The sequence below is a fragment of the Juglans microcarpa x Juglans regia genome, chromosome 5D (genome assembly GCF_004785595.1).
Source record: "Juglans microcarpa x Juglans regia isolate MS1-56 chromosome 5D, Jm3101_v1.0, whole genome shotgun sequence".
NCBI lineage: Eukaryota > Viridiplantae > Streptophyta > Magnoliopsida > Fagales > Juglandaceae > Juglans > Juglans microcarpa x Juglans regia.
In genome coordinates, this window is record NC_054602.1 from 452,749 (window position 1) to 473,574 (window position 20,826).

At 38.6% G+C, this 20,826-nt stretch overlaps 1 protein-coding gene and 1 long non-coding RNA gene across 5 annotated transcripts in view; one reads left to right on the forward strand and one right to left on the reverse strand.

Moving 5' to 3' along the window:
* The first annotated feature begins 2,116 nt into the window (after positions 1–2,116).
* Positions 2,117–20,826, forward strand: part of LOC121265501 — a 28,216-nt gene continuing 9,506 nt past the window's right edge. Inside the window, exon 1 of the long non-coding RNA XR_005940675.1 lies at positions 2,117–2,135. This is a non-coding gene — a long non-coding RNA (uncharacterized LOC121265501). The remainder of the gene's footprint in view (positions 2,136–20,826) is intronic.
* Positions 7,213–20,417, reverse strand: LOC121265359 (coiled-coil domain-containing protein 18-like). 4 transcript variants are annotated; one of them, XM_041168957.1, is made up of 9 exons: positions 19,980–20,417; positions 18,762–18,959; positions 18,393–18,515; positions 17,533–17,570; positions 17,277–17,445; positions 13,347–16,550; positions 13,133–13,258; positions 12,805–12,941; positions 7,213–7,720 (listed from the first exon to the last, which is right to left on the reverse strand). In XM_041168957.1, the coding sequence occupies exons 1-9, from the start codon at positions 20,061–20,063 to the stop codon at positions 7,480–7,482; spliced, it is 4,320 nt and encodes a 1,439-aa protein (XP_041024891.1). In that variant the 5' UTR covers positions 20,064–20,417; the 3' UTR covers positions 7,213–7,479. The 4 variants fall into 4 exon arrangements, with proteins under 4 accessions (XP_041024891.1, XP_041024890.1, XP_041024893.1 ...); XM_041168956.1 differs by having other exon boundaries at positions 13,133–13,261; positions 19,980–20,416; XM_041168959.1 differs by lacking the exon at positions 19,980–20,417 and adding an exon at positions 19,361–19,631 and having other exon boundaries at positions 13,133–13,261.

Sequence of the window (20,826 nt, forward strand, 5' to 3'; positions counted from 1 at the left end):
TGTTCGATGTATGCAATTTCTCTTTCCTACTTTCTTGGTTACAATGGGAGTAGCCACCAAAATGTTGAAATGGTGTACAGTTAGGACCACCCTGATTAGCCAGTGGCAACAAAATTGAGGCCCCACTCTTTTTGAAAACAAAATCTGATGCAGCTTTGTTATCTTATTTATCTTTCTGATGATAGAGTCATGCTTATAAAAAAACTGAGCCACACCAACGTCCGCATTTGATGTATCTCGAATCACTTTCTAATATGTGCTCCCATATCTTTGTGGGCCTGCATGCCCACTATGTCAATCATTTTGTGGTTCTTAATGGATTTTGTTCTAATAATGTTGATTATTAAGAAAAGTATTTTGCCCAAGATGTATCCCAAACACGTTCATGCGGAGGGAGAGTGCTCCAAACAAATGTGAACTTTTATGTGGCTGTCTTATTGATTGACCCATACGACCACTATTTTCTTCTGTATTTTACTATGAGGTTCAGGTATGTTTTTACCCTTTTTGGCTGATTAACTTGTTTCCTCTCAAACTACAAATCAGATGTGTTTCTTTTATATTCCAGTATTCTACATTTATTTTATATCCAAATTGAACAAATAAAAGAAAATAAGAAGTAGTTTTAAATAAAGGGTCACTCTCAATTCTGAAAGTGAAAATTGCAATTCAATAAGTCAATAAAACCGCATTTTGTAAATAGTTTGTACTGGCTTTAGTGTTTTTAAATTTGTGCTGCTCTGATGTTTGTATTTATTTGATTTTGTCACTTTGTTCCAGTAATTGATCCAGTTTCTTGGTTTGATATATCGAGCTTATAAAGTTTTGCTTTCAAACTTGCGCTACTTTGAGGATTGTATTTATCTTATTTTCTCACTTTGTTCTACTAATTGCTCGAGTTTCTCGGTTTGGTCTTTGTTCTCTCTTGTTCTAATGTTAGACGTGTTCTCATTTACAAGATTCTACCTTCTTTTTTGGGATTGTGTAATATAAATTTTTTGCTTTCCAACCTTGTCAAGAAAATAGATGGCTTCTAGGCTCATGAAAAATTAATGCCAGTTAGTGTTGCTAGTCTGTTCTTTGTGTTGGAAAATTAAATTTGCAATAAGATGGTTTGTTTTATGTTTGGTTGAATTTAACATGGATTGTTAGAGAACTAAATTTATTGGAGCTACATAACAGGCAGAAAATAGATGCACGTAACTTTTAGTATGTTAGGTGGTGGCTTTTTTAAAGTACTAAAATCTGTACGAATATATTGCTATGTTTAAAAATACACATTTCCTACCAGAAAATTTGTGTAAACTTGTTGGTATGTTCAGTTTCAATCATTGATTTAATTTCATGTTGTGCTTCAAGAATAGAAAATAATGGAAATAGATCGGGTATAAAAAAATAAAAATAAAATAAAATAAATCCGGGGGTTTAAACCCAATAAATTATAATCAAGATTGCAAATGTGGCGTTATATGTGTTTACTGATGTCAAAGTTTATGTTCACATGTATAGACATAACATGTATCATTTAGAACTTATATTTGGATGTAGGAGATTTCTAGAGTTAAAGAGCCGATGATGTCTTTGGATCCATAATAAATGATGTGCAATAAATAGAAGAAGGATATACCCAACTAGGGCATTTAAGAATTCATTTGACTCAGTAGGTAAAAATGTTAACTTGTTCACATGCTTGATTTAGTGTACATCTCTAAGTCTGATTAATGTATTTTGGCTTTTGATTTTACGTTTTGAACTATTATATTTACACCGTGATTTTAGTTTGCCTGCAATGATGATGTTCACTGTAGTATAGCCCTCATATCAAGCATTCTTTTAGTTCTGTGATTGATCTACGCCAAATATTTTGTTACATGTCTTGCACTGAATGTAACAAAGGAACATGATGGAATATCTGTGCTATCATGGCAAGCAAATGAGCAATTCAGAATTGCAGTATGTATCTAGTATCCAAATTTTAAACCATAACTATTCACATCAGAGCCTTAATATATGGTTTCTATTCATTCAAGAACAATTATAGCAAGATTCATGATTACAAGTGAACTTGAGTGATATGCATTATCTTTTATTTTTTAAATTCATCTTCTCAAAGTCTCAGCTTCTCTAACATATATGTTTGCATTATGACTTTATAGGGAGTTTCAACATCTTATTAAATTCAAATGTGATCGTGAGACCAACCCTGTTTAGGTTCTTGATGGTCTGATGTACAAGGGTGGATATTTATTCAAGAAAATATAGATTCTTAAGGAGTTTCTGAAGTTTAAACCTTCTGTGAAATACTAAATCTTATGATTTGGAGTAGTTTGGAGTGATAAAGGGGGTGGGAAAGGAGAAGGCTCATCAGAATCTGGTGTTTAGAACAGTTTTGAACTGTATAATCTTGTTTGTTTTGGGTGAGTCCTGTACAAACTCATTTTGAACTTACACTTCAATTTACACTGGTGCCTCGTCTAGAAATTCTATTTTGTTATTCAAACAAATATGCTCATTTTGAACTTTTCCTATTTCTTATAGTAAAAACATAATTGGAGATGAATTGATGAATGTTTCATAATATGCATAGAAATCTGTTTGAAATGAAGTAACTTGCTATGTTCTAAGCTATTACAACTTTAATATCAATACATTTACGTTGTATGTAATAAATACATTTTTTTTACATTTTTTTTAATATTGAGAACTTATATATATATATACACACACTAGCAGTGGTTAAACGTGCAAAGCACGTTTGTCACATTTGCCTAATTGAAAGAAAAAATAAAGTGTGACTCTTTACATGCATCATAAAATATTGAATAATTGAATTAGTTGTTAGTTCACAATCATCAAGATTGAAAAAGTACATAAGATTGATTAGTAAATAGTCTAATGCATAAGAGCATAAAACCTAATATAAGCAATCATTTATGAATTTTCATCTTTCTCTATTTTAATAAGAATAGTTTGTTCAAACCGCAGAATCTCCAAACATTTCTTTTGGGTTGATCATCTGTATGTGAAAAATCAATCACGATCACGTGTTAAACCTCTGAATGAAAGTTTCAACTCTACAAATTAACCATATTTGACAATAAAGATCAATGCATGCATGTCATGTTACCCAACCATGCAGAAGATGTAGTGGGCTTGTATGAAGCAAATCCACCCTCCCAGTTCCTGCTCTCTTTTTTTTTTTTAATTAATTAAGAATATTATGAGATTTAAATTATGTTAAAAACTCTAATTATTTATATGGTTTTACTTTCTTAAAAATATTTAGCAAAACTTTATCATTTAATTATGTGTACAGAGAGACAAAAGTGGAAGAATAAAGTGTCAAATAAAATTAATGTTCATTCATATTCATCATTTATTATGAGATTTAAATTATACTGAAAATTCTAATTAATTAGATGGTTTTATTCTCTTAAAAATATTTAACAAAACTTCATCATTTATTTAATGATGAAAGGTTAGTATTTTATAAATTAAAGTTGATTTTAAGTGTATGATATAATATTTATATTTTAATTATCTATTTTAAATTAGTTTAAAACAGTGTTTAGACCTCCACTGTTGGATCAAATATGGGGATTCAAGATGAAGGGTTGGGATTTAAAGCCCCAAACCTAGCCTCTTCCCCTCACTTTCCCTTTCTCCCCCTCTCTACTTCCCCTTCAGCCGCACGTCTTCCCTTTCTCTCACCCAATCTCCTCCCTAAAGCAGCCCAACGCTGCTGTGCACCACCATGCGGCGTAACCGACCACTTCACCGGCTTCCCCTCACGGTGGCAACCAAACCTCACCGTCAAAGCCCCTTGGTAACTCCTACCTCAGCCGCACGCGAGCAACCCAAAATGGGTCTCGACGCACGGGTTCTCCACCCTTGCGCCACTGCGGCTCAACCCCAGCTCCACCAAGCACCACCACCGAGTTCCCCTCATGCTGTGGACCACTTTTATGGAACCCACCACCTGTAACTCCTCTTTAGCTCCACGCAAGCAACCCCTCTACAAGCACGGGTTTCTCCCCGTAGCGTCACCATTAGCCATCCCCACGCTACCGCACCACCACTAGCAGCCTCTTCCTTCGCCGACGACCCCTCCACTTCCTTATTTCCTCCAGCCGAAACCCCAGCTCTTCTCATGCCCTTTCTCTTCATGGGATCCCAGATCCACCATGACGCCGCCCTATGTCGCTTCTAGCAACCACGATGCAGCTCCCTTGCTCTGTTGTGTGTTGATTTTGTGAGGAATATAATTGTTGTAAGGATGTATAGAGGGACATAAGTGGAAGAAGAAAAGTGTCAAACAAGATTACTGTTCATTACTATTCATTAAGTAATAGGCGCTTTTAAGTATAAGGATATATATATACACACACATACATGCAACTAGGGAGTTCATGAATAGTATATATATGGTATTATATATCAGCTAACTAGCTAATACACATGATATTTCAAGATCAATTAACTCTCTCTCTCTCTCTCTCTCTCTCTCTGTGATATGATCACTCTAATAATTAAGAAGTTTGTCCTAGTAATTAACGTTCCCTAGCCACCTCCCTCTTCCCAAAACCTCGCTCACACATACCTACTTATGATTATGTCTGTTTGTCTGTCTCATGTAGAGACATTTTTCTGGGGTCCTCATGATCATCATGTGAAGTTCAGCTATTCCGGAAGAATTCATGAGGAGATAAATATCGACGGTTTATAGTAATTTGTTAGTAGGAGTACTAGCTAGCTAATTTAGCCATCAAGATCCAGCTGCATGCATGCAGCATGAATAAATCCTTCCGCTCACAATTAATGGCGCTTCATCAAACTAAGATCGATCGAGCGCACCACTCAAGCAAATATTTCCAAACCTTATCCATATATATATATATATATATAGCAACTAAGACTGCAATAATAAACCTCCAACATGCTCAAAATTAGCCACACGCAACAACGTCTATATATGACGCATTAATTAATGATGAGCTTCATTCGAATATATAATGCTCCAAACTCACAGTACACAGCAATATATTATTATTTAGACTGCATTCATAAACTTTGGCCGGAGTCCTACATGACATAGATCTATATAATAAAGTTTACGTACCCAGATACGATTTGCTACCAGCACCAGCAGCCATTATTTTGCTTTTCATACTACAACAAATTAACTAAAAACAAAACAAGAAAATCACACACACAGACATATATATATATATATATATATATATATAGTGATGAGATAGTGAGTCGCCGCCCTTATGATGGAAGTTTCCTCGAGCTAGCCCAAATGCACGCGATCGAAGCAAACTTATAAGAGAGATTCCGAGGAAGATGAAGTAGTAGTACTGCTGGAAATGCCAAAGGATCGAAGTTGCCCTGTAAGAGAAACCGCCTTTAACAAGGCGATTCAGTCTTAACAGCCATTATTATTTCCCCACCGCTGCTCTGGATGAAAGAGCCTTGCATGGCAAAAAAGCTTAAAACGCGCGCATACGTGAAAAAACCACACAACCACCACCATCAAGCTGCAGACAAATATATAAGCAGCCACCCCCTCCCACCACTTCACGATCAGTTTGAGAGCAATTTGGTGCCATTGGAGGGGGTGACAGAGAGGACATGCACCAAGGCCTTTGTGATGGGATGGTGCGGTATTAAGAGGGTTTAGTCATGGAGCTTGGATTGGATGTTATAGGATTCGCTTGGTCACCAGGGCAATAAAAGGTTCAGATGACTTAAGTAGGCCTCTAATCACTTTTTTCTAAAGCAAAGCGGAAAGAAAAAGTAGGGAAAAGAGTGAGATGGGAGGCTACAAAGTTCAAGTCTCAGCATCTTCCATGGAATATGCCTTTGGGACCTTCTTTCCTCCGCATCCGATGACACCTCCCCTCCCACTGATCTTTCCATTTTCTTTTCTAGATTTTTATATATTGTCAATTTGTAATAGTGCTGATCAACTTTTTGTTGCCTATCCTTCCGTGTACTCCTGCAATGAGAATGTACTAGGTTGACATGGACTGCCTAGGTGTCAAGAATTTTGGGTCCAGGAGGTTGACCTGATTACTACCTAATTTTTATGATAAATTAGGCCGTTTACCAGGTTAACCACAGCCGTCAGATAAGATTTAGCGTTTTGATCGGCCTGAGAGGTTGCACCGAATTGTGCCACGTATACAAAGCTAGCATTCCTTGGTGTCGTTCACAGAGAAACATTCCTTGTGAAAAGGAGAGTCGAGACTTCTCTCATGGTAGAAGGCAGGCCGTTTTCTTGCGGCTTTCCTTCGCTTTAAGTTGTCTGAGTGAGATCTCATGTTCTCACGAGTACTGACACCAGCAATTTCCTTCTTTAGCTCTCTGAAACATTATTAAAAAAATAAAAAGGTCTAATTATGTTTGCGATTGCGTAATGTCGTTGAAACTTGAAAGTGGCGAATTGCACTTCGAAGAGTCATGTGAGACCAACTTTAGTAGTGGATTATGGGTGAAGCAAGCCTCTCGTGTCGTGATAAAATACAAATATAATATAATATTATTTGATACCAAAACAAACAATATATATGCTAAGATCTCGTTTGGTTGTTAAATTACTAAACTCATGTAAACTCAAAACATCTTTATACGTGAGACTGACAACTTTTTCAATTCAACACTTCTTTACATGTGAGACCCACAACTTTTTTCAACTTTTTATAAACACATCTAAACGCATATTAATATCCAAACACATTTAGAGTGAGTTTGGATCTCAAACTCATTTCAACTCATCATTACAATTTTTTCAAATTTCAACACAAAATATAATAAACAATTCAACTTTTTAAAATCTCAAAATAATAATAATATTAAAAAATAATATTCTAACAATATTTTATCATCTCAACTCAACTCAACTCAACTCAATTCAACATCCAAACGCAGCCTTAAACTCATCTTAAGTGAACCTCACAAAACTCACTCTATAATTTCAACTCACTATTATTCATAAAAAACTCATCAACTCAACATATAAACGCAGCTTAATTTCACGTACGTACCTTCCAGCATCAACTACACTACTCGTGTCTGTGAGTGTGACCACTAGGAAGAAGATCAGTTGCATTTATTATGCACTAAAAGAAATTAATTGGATGCATGGAGTTTTCATACCTTTGTACGTACGTAGAACTGTCGCAATATACAGTGATAAAGAGGCCGGAGAAATCAAACAAAAAGGGTTTTCTATTTATTATCTCTTTCAGCGTCTCAATAATACTTGACTCTGCTCTCTAGCAAGCAGAACGGATTAACAATATCCCGCGGAACATTTACAAGCTTCAGAGCTAGCTAGGCCTGTTCGATCATCCTTCACAATAATTCACGCTGGATGATGAATTGGAAAAAGACTCGTTGAAAAGCAACCTGAAAATGGTGTACGTACTACGTACCGTACCAAAAAGTTTATAGTTAAGGTAAATGATCAGTACTTTACGATAACCACGTCCTTTTCACGTTCTTGACTGTCTTGAGCTTCATCACAAGTTCCTCACGCTGAGCTTCTACCTCTGCGTATTTGAGGCTCATGTGGAGGTAACGCTCGCGAATGTCTATTAACTCTGCCTCTAGTGATGATTTTGTGCGTCCATTCCTTTCTTTTGCCACTATTTCGTCTTCAGCTGTTGATTTTCTAGAAACGTCAGTGTGGCTGCTTTGTCCCTCAGTCAACAACCTGCATGCAGGGTAAATGTCGAAATATTCAGTCAAGTTTGAGACTATGGTGCTTGTGGTTAAAGAATTTCAGTTGTTTATTTTAATCAATGTAAAACCACAAAACGCTGTCGATCTGTTGATGTTGATAAGAATCAACTTCATAGCTTTGTTATTCATCCATGGACCTAAAAGACAATCATATTCAGTCATCTCATCTTTAGAAGGTAATACTTGCATTCTGATTAATCGGTTAGAGTTTGAGAGGGTTTGATGAAAACCACCACACTTGTGAAGTGGTGAGTATATTCTATTTATAACCATTTACAGTATACAAAGCATAAAGACTGATTACAACATATATGGTAAGTAGGAGTAAATTGATACAATGAAATATTCCTAGAATTAAGCCTAGAATTAAGGGTCAAATATGTCATGTATGGTAAGCATATACTAAGCCTTAGAGTAAGGCTAAGTATCCTCAACACCCCCCCGCAAGTTGAGCGTCAGATTTGGACGGACGTGAAGCTTGGATCGGAAGAATTCAAAAAGAGAGCGAGAGACACTTTTGGTGAAGATGTCAGCAACCTGTAAGTGAGATGGTACATACTGCGTGCGAAGTTTGCCAGCAACAACAAGTTCCCGAAGGAAATGGTAGTCTAACTCAACATGCTTGGCCCGCTTGTGGAAAACGGGATTGGAACTTAAAAAGATTGCACTTTTGTTGTCACATAAGAGAAAAGGCTGCTACGGAAGTGGAACCTTGGGTCATGAAGAAGATGTGTAAGCCAAAGAAGTTCGGCTGCAGTCATTGCAAGTGCACGATACTCAGATTCACAGCTGGAGCGTGAGACAGTCGGTTGCTTCTTGGCACTCCAAGAAACCAGATTGTTGCCAAGATAAATAGAGTAGCCTGAGGTGGAACGACGAGTATCTGGACATCCCGCCCAGTCGGCATCCGAGTATGCTACTAGAGTACAAGGAATGGCAGACGGACGAAAAGTAAGACCAAAGTGAAGTGTTCCCTTGACATAGCGAAGAATACGCTTAACAGCAAGGAAGTGATCTGTAGTAGGGGCGTGCAGAAATTGGCTGACAGAATTAACAGCATGGGCAATATCTGGACGTGTGATGGTCAAGTACTGAAGGGCACCAACAAGAGAGCGGTAGAGAGTAGGATCCGAGAAAGGAGGACCATCAGCAGAAAGGTGGTGAGAAGCAACCATGGGGTGTGAACAAGTTTGCTGTCAAGTAGCTGAGCTCGAGTGAGAATATCCCGTGCATATTTCAACTGACTGAGAAAGAGACCATCAGGAGTGGGCGAGGCTTCAAGACCAAGAAAATAACTGAGAGAACCCAAATCCTTGGTGGCGAACTCAGAATGAAGCTTACGAGTAAAACTGTCAAGAAGAGACGAGTTGTTGCCAGTAATAATAATATCATCAACATAAAGAAGCAAATAAATAATGCCAGACTGCTGATGAAAAACAAAGAGAGAGGTGTCAGCACGGCTGCAAGAAAAACCAAGTGTAAGGAGGAAAGAGCTGAAGCGCTGAAACCAGGCACGAGGCACTTGCTTTAGACCATAGAGAGCTTTCTGCAAGTGACAGACATGATGAGGAAAACGAGGATCAATATACGCAGGCGGCTGCTCCTTATAAACATGTTCAGTAAGAGTACCATTGAGGAAAGCGTTCTTGACGTCAAGTTGCCGAAGAGGCCATTTGTTAGTCACAGCAAGAGAAAGCACAACACGGACAGTGGTAGCCTTGATAACAGGACTAAAAGCGTCAGTGTAGTCGAGACCAGGTACCTGTGTATAGCATTTGGCAACAAGGCGAGCTTTGAAACGCTCGATGGATCCATCAGGTAAATATTTGGTCCGAAACACCCATTTGGAACCAACAATGTTGGTGTTGGCAGGGCGAGGAACCAAAACCCAAGTGCGATTTTGTTGCAAAGCTTGTACTTCTTCATCCATGGCTGCAAGCCAGGCAGGATTTTTGGCAGTAGATTTAAATCCTTTGGGCTCAGTAGAGGCAAGAAGAGCAGGAAGAAGTCCAGAGGATCCCAAAATGCCAAGATTCGTTGGATGCCGAGTCTTGAAAATTCCAGCTTTAGCTCGTGTAAGCATAGGATGAGAAGCCAATGGAAATGCTGGAGTAGAAGGATCTGCAATGGTCTCAGTAGTGGTCTTAGTAGTGGTCTCAGTGGAAGGCGGACTGGAAGCAGGGTGCGACAAAGAAGAACCTGCAAGAGAATCAACAGCCTGCACAGACTCATCCACAGGGTCAGTACAAAGATCACACGGGGAAGAGCTGGATTGAGGAACGTGCTGGAAGGGGGCGCGATAGAAGATGAGGGTAAGTCAGTATGAAGGAGACATGGTTCCAAGAAATTGGAAATATGGAGAGAGGATAGGGGTTGGGCTTGGGAGCTATCAAGGGAAGCAAAGTGAGTTTCATCAAATTGAGCATGTCGTGTGATATATAGCCTAGTGGTGGTGGGATCAAGGCAACGAAACCCTTTATAAGAAGGATTGTAACCTAAGAAAATGCAAGGAATACTACGAGGGGAAAGTTTATTAGGCATATAATCACGCAAACAAGGATAAACACGACAACCAAAGGGATGAAAATTCTCATAATTTGGAGAAGAGCCATAAAGAAGTTCAAAAGGTGACTTACCTCCAAGAAGTGGTGTGGGCAACCGATTTATGATGTAAGCTGCAGTGCTGAAGGCGTCAACCCAGAAGTGAGGGGAAATGTGAGAGTGGAATAAAAGAGCCAAACCCGTCTCTATCACATGGCGATGTTTTCTTTCAGCGCGACCATTTTGGGCAGGTGTATATGGACACGAGAGTTGATGATGGATGCCAGAGTTACGTAGGTGAGCTTTGAAACAGTTGCTAGTAAATTCGGCACCACCATCGCTTTGGAAGACCTTGATACGAGCGGAATGTTGATTTTCCACAAATTTTTGAAATTGAGTGAAAATATCCAAAAAATTATATTTAAATTTTAAAGGATAGAGCCAAGTAAATCGGGAATAATCATCAATGAAAAGAACATAGTAGGCAAAACCCAAAGTGGATTTGACGGGAGAGGGACCCCAGATGTCGCAATGAATAAGATCTAACACATGAGACGATCGATGTTCATTTCGAGAATAAGGCAAACGATGATTTTTCGCAAGTTGACATGTACTACACAAAGTGGGAGATGGCAATAAAGACGTAAGATAGAGATGCCCTTTTTTATTTAAAAAAGAAATGGTAGAATGGTTCACATGTCCAAGGCGAGCATGCCATAAATCATAAGAAGCATGGAGGGATTTATTTTTAAGGACAGAAATAAAGGCAGAATCTCCGCGCTCCAGCACATATAGACCTACATCTCTTTTACCGGTCGCCACCACCCTTCCTGTTTGGCGATTCTGGACAGTAAAAAAGTTATTAGTAAATGTAACAGAGAGAGGAAAATCAGACGTTAATTTACTAATTGAAAGAAGATTTTTAGTAAGATGAGGGACGGCTAATACATCTAATAAATGAATATTTGGAACAGGAGAAAGAGTACTAGTGTGGGTAATGGGTAGAGATGCACCGTTTCCAACAATCATAGAGTCCTTACCCGTGTAATTAGTGTACTGATCCAAAGTAGATGGATCGATGGTCATATGGGCCGAAGCCCCAGTGTCCAAATACCAGTCAGATGCTTCGGGTCCAGAGAGAGAACAAGAGGTGCTGAAGGCTTCGGCAAGGTGAGCAGAGGAATCATTTCTTGCATACCGTTGATTGCATCGATCAGCATAGTGACCCTCTGTGCGGCAAATTTGACAGCGAGGGGGGCGACGTCCCTGTCCAGAGGTGAAGCGCCCACGGTTGGAAGAGTTGCTGCCGGGGTTTCTAGAACGACCCCACTGGTTGCTTCGGTTGGAAGAGGGGAGACCATGGTGATTTGCGCGGCCACGGTTGGTGGCGGTGAACGCCGCAGCAGTTGTGGCAGAGGGCTCAAGGGACCGCTGGAATATCTCAAAACTTTCGGCTTTAAAGACCAGATCTGCAAAACAGGGGAGCGAGGTGAGAGCCATCTGCGCGGTAGAGAAGCTGGAGAAATCGGAGCCGAGGCCGCGGAGGAACCAGTGGACTTTGTCAGTGTCGTCGACGGGCCGTCCGATTGCATGAAGTTGGTCACACAGGGCCTTGAAGGCACGGGCGTATTCTGCAACTGGTTTGGAGCCGCGTTTCATCAACTGTAAATCGTCCTTGAGACGTAATTCGCGGGCCTTCGAGCGATGGCTGAAAGTGTTCTCCAAAGTGAGCCAGACATCACGTGCAGTAGAGAGGCCAACAACCTCAGCCATGGCTTCCTAGTGGGGAGGAAAGTAAGAGGCTGAGTAAACGTTGGTCTGCAATTTTCCACGCCAAGTGTTTGTTGTTAGGCGTGTTAGAGTTGGCAGGTTCAAAACGGGGTGGCGGCACAAGGGTTCCATCGACATGGCCCAACAATTCTTGACTCTCAAGAAGAGGAAGGAGTTGGCTTTTCCATAGAAGGTAGTTTGAGGAAGAAAGCTTGATGGTGATCATGTGAATTAAGGTATTGAAAGGAAGAAGATTGGAAGAGGAATCGGAGGCCATGGAAAAAAAAAAAAGAACGATGGCTATTAAACCAGAGAGGCTCGTGATACCATGAGAGGGTTTGATGAAAACCACCACACTTGTGAAGTGGTGAGTATATTCTATTTATAACCATTTACAGTATACAAAGCATAAAGACTGATTACAACATATATGGTAAGTAGGAGTAAATTGATACAATGAAATATTCCTAGAATTAAGCCTAGAATTAAGGGTCAAATATGTCACATATGGTAAGCATATACTAAGCCTTAGAGTAAGGCTAAGTATCCTCAACAGAGTTAACAAGAAGAATCTAATGGCATACACGGAATGAAAAGTGGAAAGCCTTTTTCTTTTATTTTTTCTTCTTGACCCCTTTGTACAAAACTTTGCATTGCAAACACTGCAAGCATATATATACAGAATATATCACGCACAGAAAAATGCAAATTCACGTGTCTGAAGACGTGTTGTGATCTACTTACCTGTCAATCTGAGCTTTATATATGTTATTTGCTTCCAAAGCCTTGGCAAGTTCATTCTCAAGTAGCTGAAGCTTTGAAGCAGGATCGACTCCAACAGCAGGAGGACTTCCATCAGGAATTTCATTGCCACTATCATCCTTTAAAAAAAAATAACAAAAAGATATTGAGTTAGAAAAATCATCCATACTTAAAGGATTCTTTACAATTAGATTCTATCATGCAAATACCAGTGAGCTATACATGCAATCAAAGAGACGAGAACATATTCTTTTTGGCAACATTAGCTATAGGGGCAGAATTCAACAAACCTAACATTCAGATGTCTTACCTCTCTTTGATATTGGTTGCCACTAAGTTTCTGTTGATCTTTTAAAAGTTCTTGTACTTTACCATTCTTCAAGGGTTGTCTCCTTTTAGAATCGCGATGCTGACTAGAGTTCTTCACCATTTCATTCTTCTAAATCAATCCACAAGAGATAAAGCTAACTAGTTGGTGTTGACATTGAATATTAATGTGCAATTGAGGAAGAAATGATACTGACCTTTGAGGGCTTCATATCTTCACGGACTGGAGTAACTTTGGAATTGGTTTTAGAAAAGCTAGGAATCTTAGGACTGCTGGACTCTCTCTGATTCTGCTTTCCTTCCTTCATCAGCTTTAGTTCTTCTTCAAGGGCTTGAGCTTTTGTTACACACTGATCTTTTTCTTCCTCAAGTAGTCGTATCTTCTGCTGATATTGCCTATTTGCTTTCTTGATCTGGCCGAGCTCCGTCTTCAGCTCAGCTTCCTGAGCACATTGTGCCTTGTCTTCTAGTGCGACTCTTTTACGTTTACAGTCCTCTAAAGCAGAGATCTTTTCAACCAGTAAATTCTTCTCTGTCTTCAGATCTTCACATTCTCCAGATATTAGATGCAGTGATGCTTCCAATCTCTCTTTCTCGAACTTGGTTGTGTGAAGGTCATTCTTAACAGCCAAAACATCATCATGAAGATGTGCCATATTCTGGAGCTCAACCTTCATTTTTTTGGATTCTTCCAAAAGTTGTTCCCGTTCAAATTCTGAAAATGTGAGCTTTAGCTCAAGACCATTCACGGTGTTTTTAAACTTTTCTTCATCTGATTTATAATTCTCCAACAACTTAAACACCCTTTCATGGTCAGCCATCAGCTTTTCCTGGTTTTGTTTCGAAGCTGCAAGCTCATCAATCAGGCTTTGCAGCTTTGATTCAGATTCTGTTCGTGTCATTTCAAGCTCATTCTCAATCCACTTCATCTTGGTTTGAGATTCTTGAAGAGCAGATTCCAAACTAACTTTATCTGCTAGTAAATTGGATACTTCAAGCACAGCATCAGTAGCTATTCTCTCTTTTGCCTCATGAATTGCAGAAAGTTGATCGGTTAGGTGTTCTACGTGTTGCTGGAGGTTCTCAAGTTCAACATTTTTCTCCAAATACATCTGATTGAATAATCTTTCTCCCACAGCAAGTTTTTCTACGTTTCTTCTATTTTCAACAACAAGTGCATCTAATTCTGAAGTAAGGCTTTTCTCTTTTGAAGAAATATCTACCAACATTGAAGAAATATTATCTTCTAAGATTCCAACTCTTTTGGAGCAATTTTCAAATTTTATCTCTGACTCTCTCAACTTTGCCTCCAAGAGGGCAAAACTCTCATGCAACTCTGATTTTTGCTTCCTCAACTCTCCATTTGATTTCTGAAGCGTACTGCATTCTTCAATGAGATTCACAGTTGTTGCTTTTAATTTTGAATTCTCTCTTATAAGATAGTCACATTCTTCTTGAGCTTCTGACCAGCGGTTTTGCGTGTCCTGTAACTTCTCTTTCATATCTGCCTTTTCAGAACTTATCTCAATCCTTAACCTAGAGATCTCATCCTGAAGACTCTGAGCGTGAGATTTGGACTCCCTCTCATCAGTCAAATGTCTTAGTTGATCTTCCAAACCAGATATACACAATGATAACTGCATATTTTCTTGTTTAAGCTCCACTATACAAAGCTCTAGTTCGTGTTTTCCATTTTCTAGCTCTGAAGATTTCCTTTCCAGAATCTTATTGGCAGAAACATGGGAGTCCAAGCTGTTGCTAAGTTCTATCAAATCACTTCGCAAATCATTTAAGCATTTAGATGTGATATCACTTTCTCTATGCATGACTTTCATTTGTTTCTCTAGCTGGATATTCTCCTTTTGAAGATGAGAGATCTTTGCCTCCAAATCAATCTGACACTGTTTAAGTACTCCAATCTCTTCTTCCTTATACTGCAACTTAGTCTCAAGTTTTGCAATATCAGAAATTTTGTCAGTCAATTTCTTACCCTGTTCTGTAACTTGATTTTGCAGTTCTATGTTCAAAGTCTCAAGTTCTTGAGTTGAGAGAAAGTCCTTATCTTCAGACTCCACGAGATTTTTAATCTGTAACTTATCTTCCACACAGTACATTTGGGATTTATGTTCAGTCATTTCAGGCTCAAAGCTGATAAAAGATTTATTTAATAGCTCATTGGTTGGAAGATCGACAATAGTGCCTCCCATCATGGAATTCTTTTTTGCTTCCTTAAGCTTGAATAAAAGTTCAAGGTTTTCATCTGTCAGCTCATCGCAATCCCTTTCTAGCTCCTGCATTTTTTCTTTCAATATTTCAATTTCTCTGATTAGATTTGCATCACCTTCATTTATGGATCCCCTATCAGGGAAGTTTCTTCCTTTAAGAGACTCGGATAACTTTGCTCTTAACATAAGGATTTCTTCGTCTTTAGCATCTAATCTACCTTTGAAGTTGGCCTCAATTTCTAAAATGGTGTGGTTGTTCAAACTCCCTTCAGGATGATTTTTCTCCAAGGCCTGCTCCAGCTGTTGTACCTTAACTTGCAAACTCTTCTCTGATTCCTGCAATTGTTGCAGCTGGAGCATTAAATTTCTGTTTTCTTCCACAGTTACTTGGACAAAGTTTTCAATGTCACCAAGTTTTGATGGTGGTGCTGAAAGAGTGTTTATCTCAATTTTCTGCTTTTCTATGGTCTCCTCCAGCTCCTGAAGAACAGAAACGAGCTCAAGATTTGATGCTTGACTCCGCTGCAACTGCAGAGCCAAATCGGCATTGGATTCTTTCTGAAACTTCAGTTCATCCTTTAGTTCTTTTTGAATATGGGATATGTCTTCATCTTGAAATGTTGAATGCTCAGTCTCTGCTTGTTGCACCATAGGTCTCTCTAGTGAGATTTTCATTTGTTCAACAGCTTTCTTTAAACCATCACGATCAGCATATGCTGCTGAAAGCTCCATGGTTAAATTTTCCTGGTTTTTGGACTGTTCGGTGAATTCCTTCCTCAGTATATCCAAATCGAGCATCAGCTTCCGTGCATCCCTCTCCCACATCTTTGCTTCTGCACGAAGCTCTTCAATTGTATCATGTGCTGCTTCCATAAGATTTTTAGAAGAAATGGCAGGTTTCAAAGATGATGTTGCAAATTCTTGCCAACTATTCTGGGAGTCATTTCCTGATGCTGTTAGCCGCAAATTAGATGATGAATGATCTGATTGAATAGGATTACCAATGGGATTGAAGCCAGAATGCACAATGTCTTGGGAGCCGATTGCTGCTTCTCTTCCAATTAGACCATGTCCATCACTGCTTAAGCTGCTTCTCGGGGAGAACTTTTCCCTCCCTGTGGAACCCTCCCTCGAGTCATTGCTATGATGTGAACCCGATGCAGAGAAACTTGTTTCCTACAGGGAGTAAGGATATTATATAAGTTTCATGGTAACTAAAGGCAGATTGGCAGTATATTGTGTAGTAACTACCAATAACCATCCACATGATATGTAATGCACACATCAGATAACTGCGGGGCTAATGCACAGGAGCTTCTTGACTGCTAGTGGTTGAATGGAATGCTATTTCATGCATAACATAATCAAACATAACAATCTTTTCAGCCGACTTCCGCATCTGACTTCCAAGTTCCAAATTAGCTTCATGATCACAATCTGGTTAGATAATTTTCAGACGTTGAAGGTATAATAGGAAGGACTTGATGGAAGGTGTGGTGTTGTAGGCTAGAGACCATGGTGTTGTAAGCCCAAGGGAGTAGGGGCTTGCATAAGACTTAGCTACCGAAAGGAAAAGGCTTTCAATTCATTTTTTAGGCTCAAACGAGGCTTACAAACATTTAGGAGAATCACCTCAGTCTCTGATAATCTCTCTAGTTTCTGTAAACAATAACTGGAGATCTCAGGGTTAGTAAAGAAGTGCTTCGACTAAGGGTTTTTTCAAGAGTTAGTACACTGCATGCAACACTTGCATCACATTTAGCGTTAAAAGCATCTAGCAGTAACAAGTTCGACTAAAACTTATGATCTATTAATGAACAACGATTAAAATTGCAATGTCTTTAAGTTCTAACAAGATATATATATATATATAGACACTTTGAGTGGAAAATGTAATAGTACCCTACTCCCAGGTTCTCCTGGGTGAGAGATAGATCCCAAATCTTTACTAGAGGAAGATCCAATACTCCTCGTAAATGTGCTTCCAGACACATCTGACTTAGAGTCCACATCATTATAATTTGCTTCCTGATGTTCCATACGAAAATTCGTCTCTTTTGATTCTTCATCCCTGAAAAATGAGAAGTAAATCTTCATAACAAACAGAATATTAAAGGCTTCGTGTTATGATGAAGAATATCTACAATAGAATCCTAACCTGAGTTTTGTTATTGGTGTCAGGCAGTGAATTTTTACCTGCAAGTCAGACATGTAAGGAAAACCCTTAGATGCCACATTATTTAAAGTACAGCATATGCAATCCTAAAAGCATACTCTTTTCTTCTAAACTGGAAGAGGAAAGCATTGAGATACTGAATGGCAGGGGAGAGATATAAGGGAAAGAAACATGAGTTCTCGGTTGAGTGCAAGTACTACTTCATATGACTACTTATCCAATTTGTTGTATGCATCCTTTTCACATAAATGTAAAACTTCTGTTCTTAGAAGTGGTCAAATTATTTTCTTTTGTTTTTCTGGTAAGTGCTGAATTCCTAGTATAGAGAAATATATATATATATATTTATACAGTATACTCATAATAATTTGTCCCATTCATGCCAATATTAAATTCATTTAGTCCAAGAACAAGTTGCACCTGCACTACTAAAAATTTGGTCTCATTTGACCTTGGAAAAAAAAATATATTATTCTGCAATAAGAATATCATCACACGCACACTCTGGCACGAAGGATTTGTATGGGTAACCCCCACCCATGTGGGGGAGGGGGAAGATCACACAGAAATATAATTTTTCCTCATTCCTAAAGATTTCATATAAATTAATGGACTCCTGAAATGTCAAGAAGCCCTTTATAATTGGATTGCCAAAAAATTGTTGCTATAACCATAAAAGCATAGAATATCTCAACAAAAAAGAAGTGGGGGGGGGGGGGAGAGATCACATTGGTACACTACGATGTCCTAATTTTTTCAATGATGTGCACTGCAGCAAAATTATAAAAATTTAAAGAAAAAAAAAAAACAACAACAACAACAAGTAGCATTATACAACTCACTTGTAAGATTGTTCCATAATTGCACTTATTCAGTGGCAGTGAAACTGGAGCAGGAGCAGGTGAACTCATATAGGCTATCATGTTGACAATGGCCTCCCCAAGGATGCCAGATCTAGATGAAGCCTACAGTAAGAAAGTCATACTTAGCACAAGGTCTAAGCAGATGAAATTAAGTAATTTTATAAGCACGCTCTGAGAAGGGACACTAAAATGGAGCAATGAAATATAAGAAGCACGTTCAAAATTTTATTTAGAGAATGGAAAATCAGTGAATAGTGGATATCATGATATTATATCATCGTTCGAAAAAGAAAAGAAAAGGAAGAAGAAAAAAGTTCATGAACAAAAGCAAAAAGGCAACAACAATACCGTGGAGACAACAAGCTTGAAGAAACAATCTTCTAGCTCCTTTGAAGGGTCATCCTGTGAAATCCGTAAAGATCCTGACAGAGTTTCTGCCCATTGACAACTTCCATTATGTACAAGTGCTTTGCCTGACTTTGACAGTGTTTTCCCAGTTTCGACAGAGATAATAGATACAAGCAGCTTGTCCCAGCCTTTCGGAACCTTTTACAACATAAAATCAGTAGTAAGCAAATATTTTGTGACTATTGACTAAAGATCCTTCAAAAGCTTGCACACTCAACTGAACAAAATATTTGATCCAAATAATTTTAAATGGTGGTAATTGAACTTTATATCAAACGAAAAAAAGAAGAAGAAAAAGAAAAAGAGCGTCCTTCATAATTTTCGGAGGTGAACATTCAATAGTGTTTGATGACAACTTTAATAGGAGAATCAATAGTCTATGATAATTTCAGCCACTATTTTTTCTTATACGAGCAAGATAAACATTGGATTAGAGGATATTTCAAAAGGTGGTAGAGGAGAGGACCCAGAAATACCCCCAAACAGTTTGATACAGAGCATTAAATAATAATAACAACAACAACGGAAAATGGTTATACAAAGCAGTCTCATATTTCAAGCCGATAATTTCAGCAACTAGCAGGTGAGAAATGAAGGCTTGCGAGGTAAAGCCACCACACATTGGAGGCGCACACTTCAGCTTCCCATCAGAACAATCACAATTTGTAGGTACTAGCGACTTGAACCTAAATCTATCTACACATCCACTTGTCAGATCCTTTCTAGAGTTTTCTAGCAATAGTTAATAACAGGGTTTAAAGAGTCAATAACTGCATCAGCAATTCGCCACATCTGACTTGGACATAATTTTCCTTGCATCTCTAAACGTCCCTCATTTATATCTAGGATTGACATGTACCCTTTTATTCAAAATTTCCCATGAAATAACTAGTACTCGCAAATGGACATGAGTACAGGAGAATCATATTCGTCTACCACCTCTATTGATATCTATATCTTTTATCTGATTACTTGACCCTGTTTTATTTGTTTAAAAGCCCATAACGTCCCTTTCCAAAGCAGCAATATAATTTTCCTTCATGGTAATACCCTATAAAGATCATGGCAGTTGAAGAAACATGCATATATCCTATTCGAATAAAGCACCAGTAATTCGTATAATTTGAAAGCAAGATCGATATAGGAACAATGATGGACCTGGAGGGCCTTGAAGCGGGAGAAGTTGAAATCAACTCTGTTACCAGATTTGGCATGCTTGTTCTTGTTGTGGAGTCTGAACATTGTGTTTGTATCCCCTTTATTTTTCCGGTAAACTTTGGTAAAAATCAATCTCTCACCAATTCAAAATCAATGATGAAGTAAGTAGCAACACCACGACCACCTCCTCAACCACCATTATCATTTACTACCAAACAAAGCAGAGAGAGGTAGAGAAATATCAATGAGTGCGAGAGAAACAAGGCGCAGAGAGAGAGAGAGAGCGTTAGCTAAGTGGTCATTGTTGTGAAGGGTGGTATTTTATTTTCCTATGGCATTTCATTTAGGGGAGAGAGAGAGAGAGAGAGAGAGAGAGAGAGAGTTGCGTGAGTGAAGTGCGAATCAGAGAAGGGTAGAACGGCCCCGTTGTTTAAGTTTTAAACTGAACGCAAAGGCAACCAACCCGATCCTCAAGTATATAAGAGTATACTTTGTCAAAGACAGAGTCAGCGCAGCCACTAATTCGGTTGACGTGTCATGGACTCGTGGCCTATTAACAGTAGAGGTGCACCAATGGTATGATTCCTTGACTTTTTAACTTTACAGTTTATTTAATTATTCCATATTTATGGGTTGATGAACGCCATCATCCACTTCGATTCGATTCCTACATTTCACTGATCTTTTATATATTATTATTATTATTATTATATTTCTTTTTTAGGAGGAGGAGGAGGAGGGGGTGTGGTTTACGTATAATATCCCCTTCTCAGTTTCAACTTTGTCGACTTTTTTAATTAATTAAAGTTGAACCATACTCGTTTGGTCTACCGGCCTTGAGTTGAGT

What these genes read in the sequence shown, in the direction of transcription:
- LOC121265359 (XM_041168956.1), bottom strand. Translation starts at nt 20,063, where the DNA reads ATGTTCAGACTCCACAACAAGAACAAGCATGCCAAATCTGGTAACAGA. An exon ending in ATTATGGAACAATCTTACAA is followed by an intron (nt 17,571 to 18,392) that starts GTGAGTTGTATA and finishes TCTGACTTGCAG; the next exon opens with GTAAAAATTCACTGCCTGAC. An exon ending in GCAACCAATATCAAAGAGAG is followed by an intron (nt 12,942 to 13,132) that starts GTAAGACATCTG and finishes TTTTTTTTAAAG; the next exon opens with GATGATAGTGGCAATGAAAT.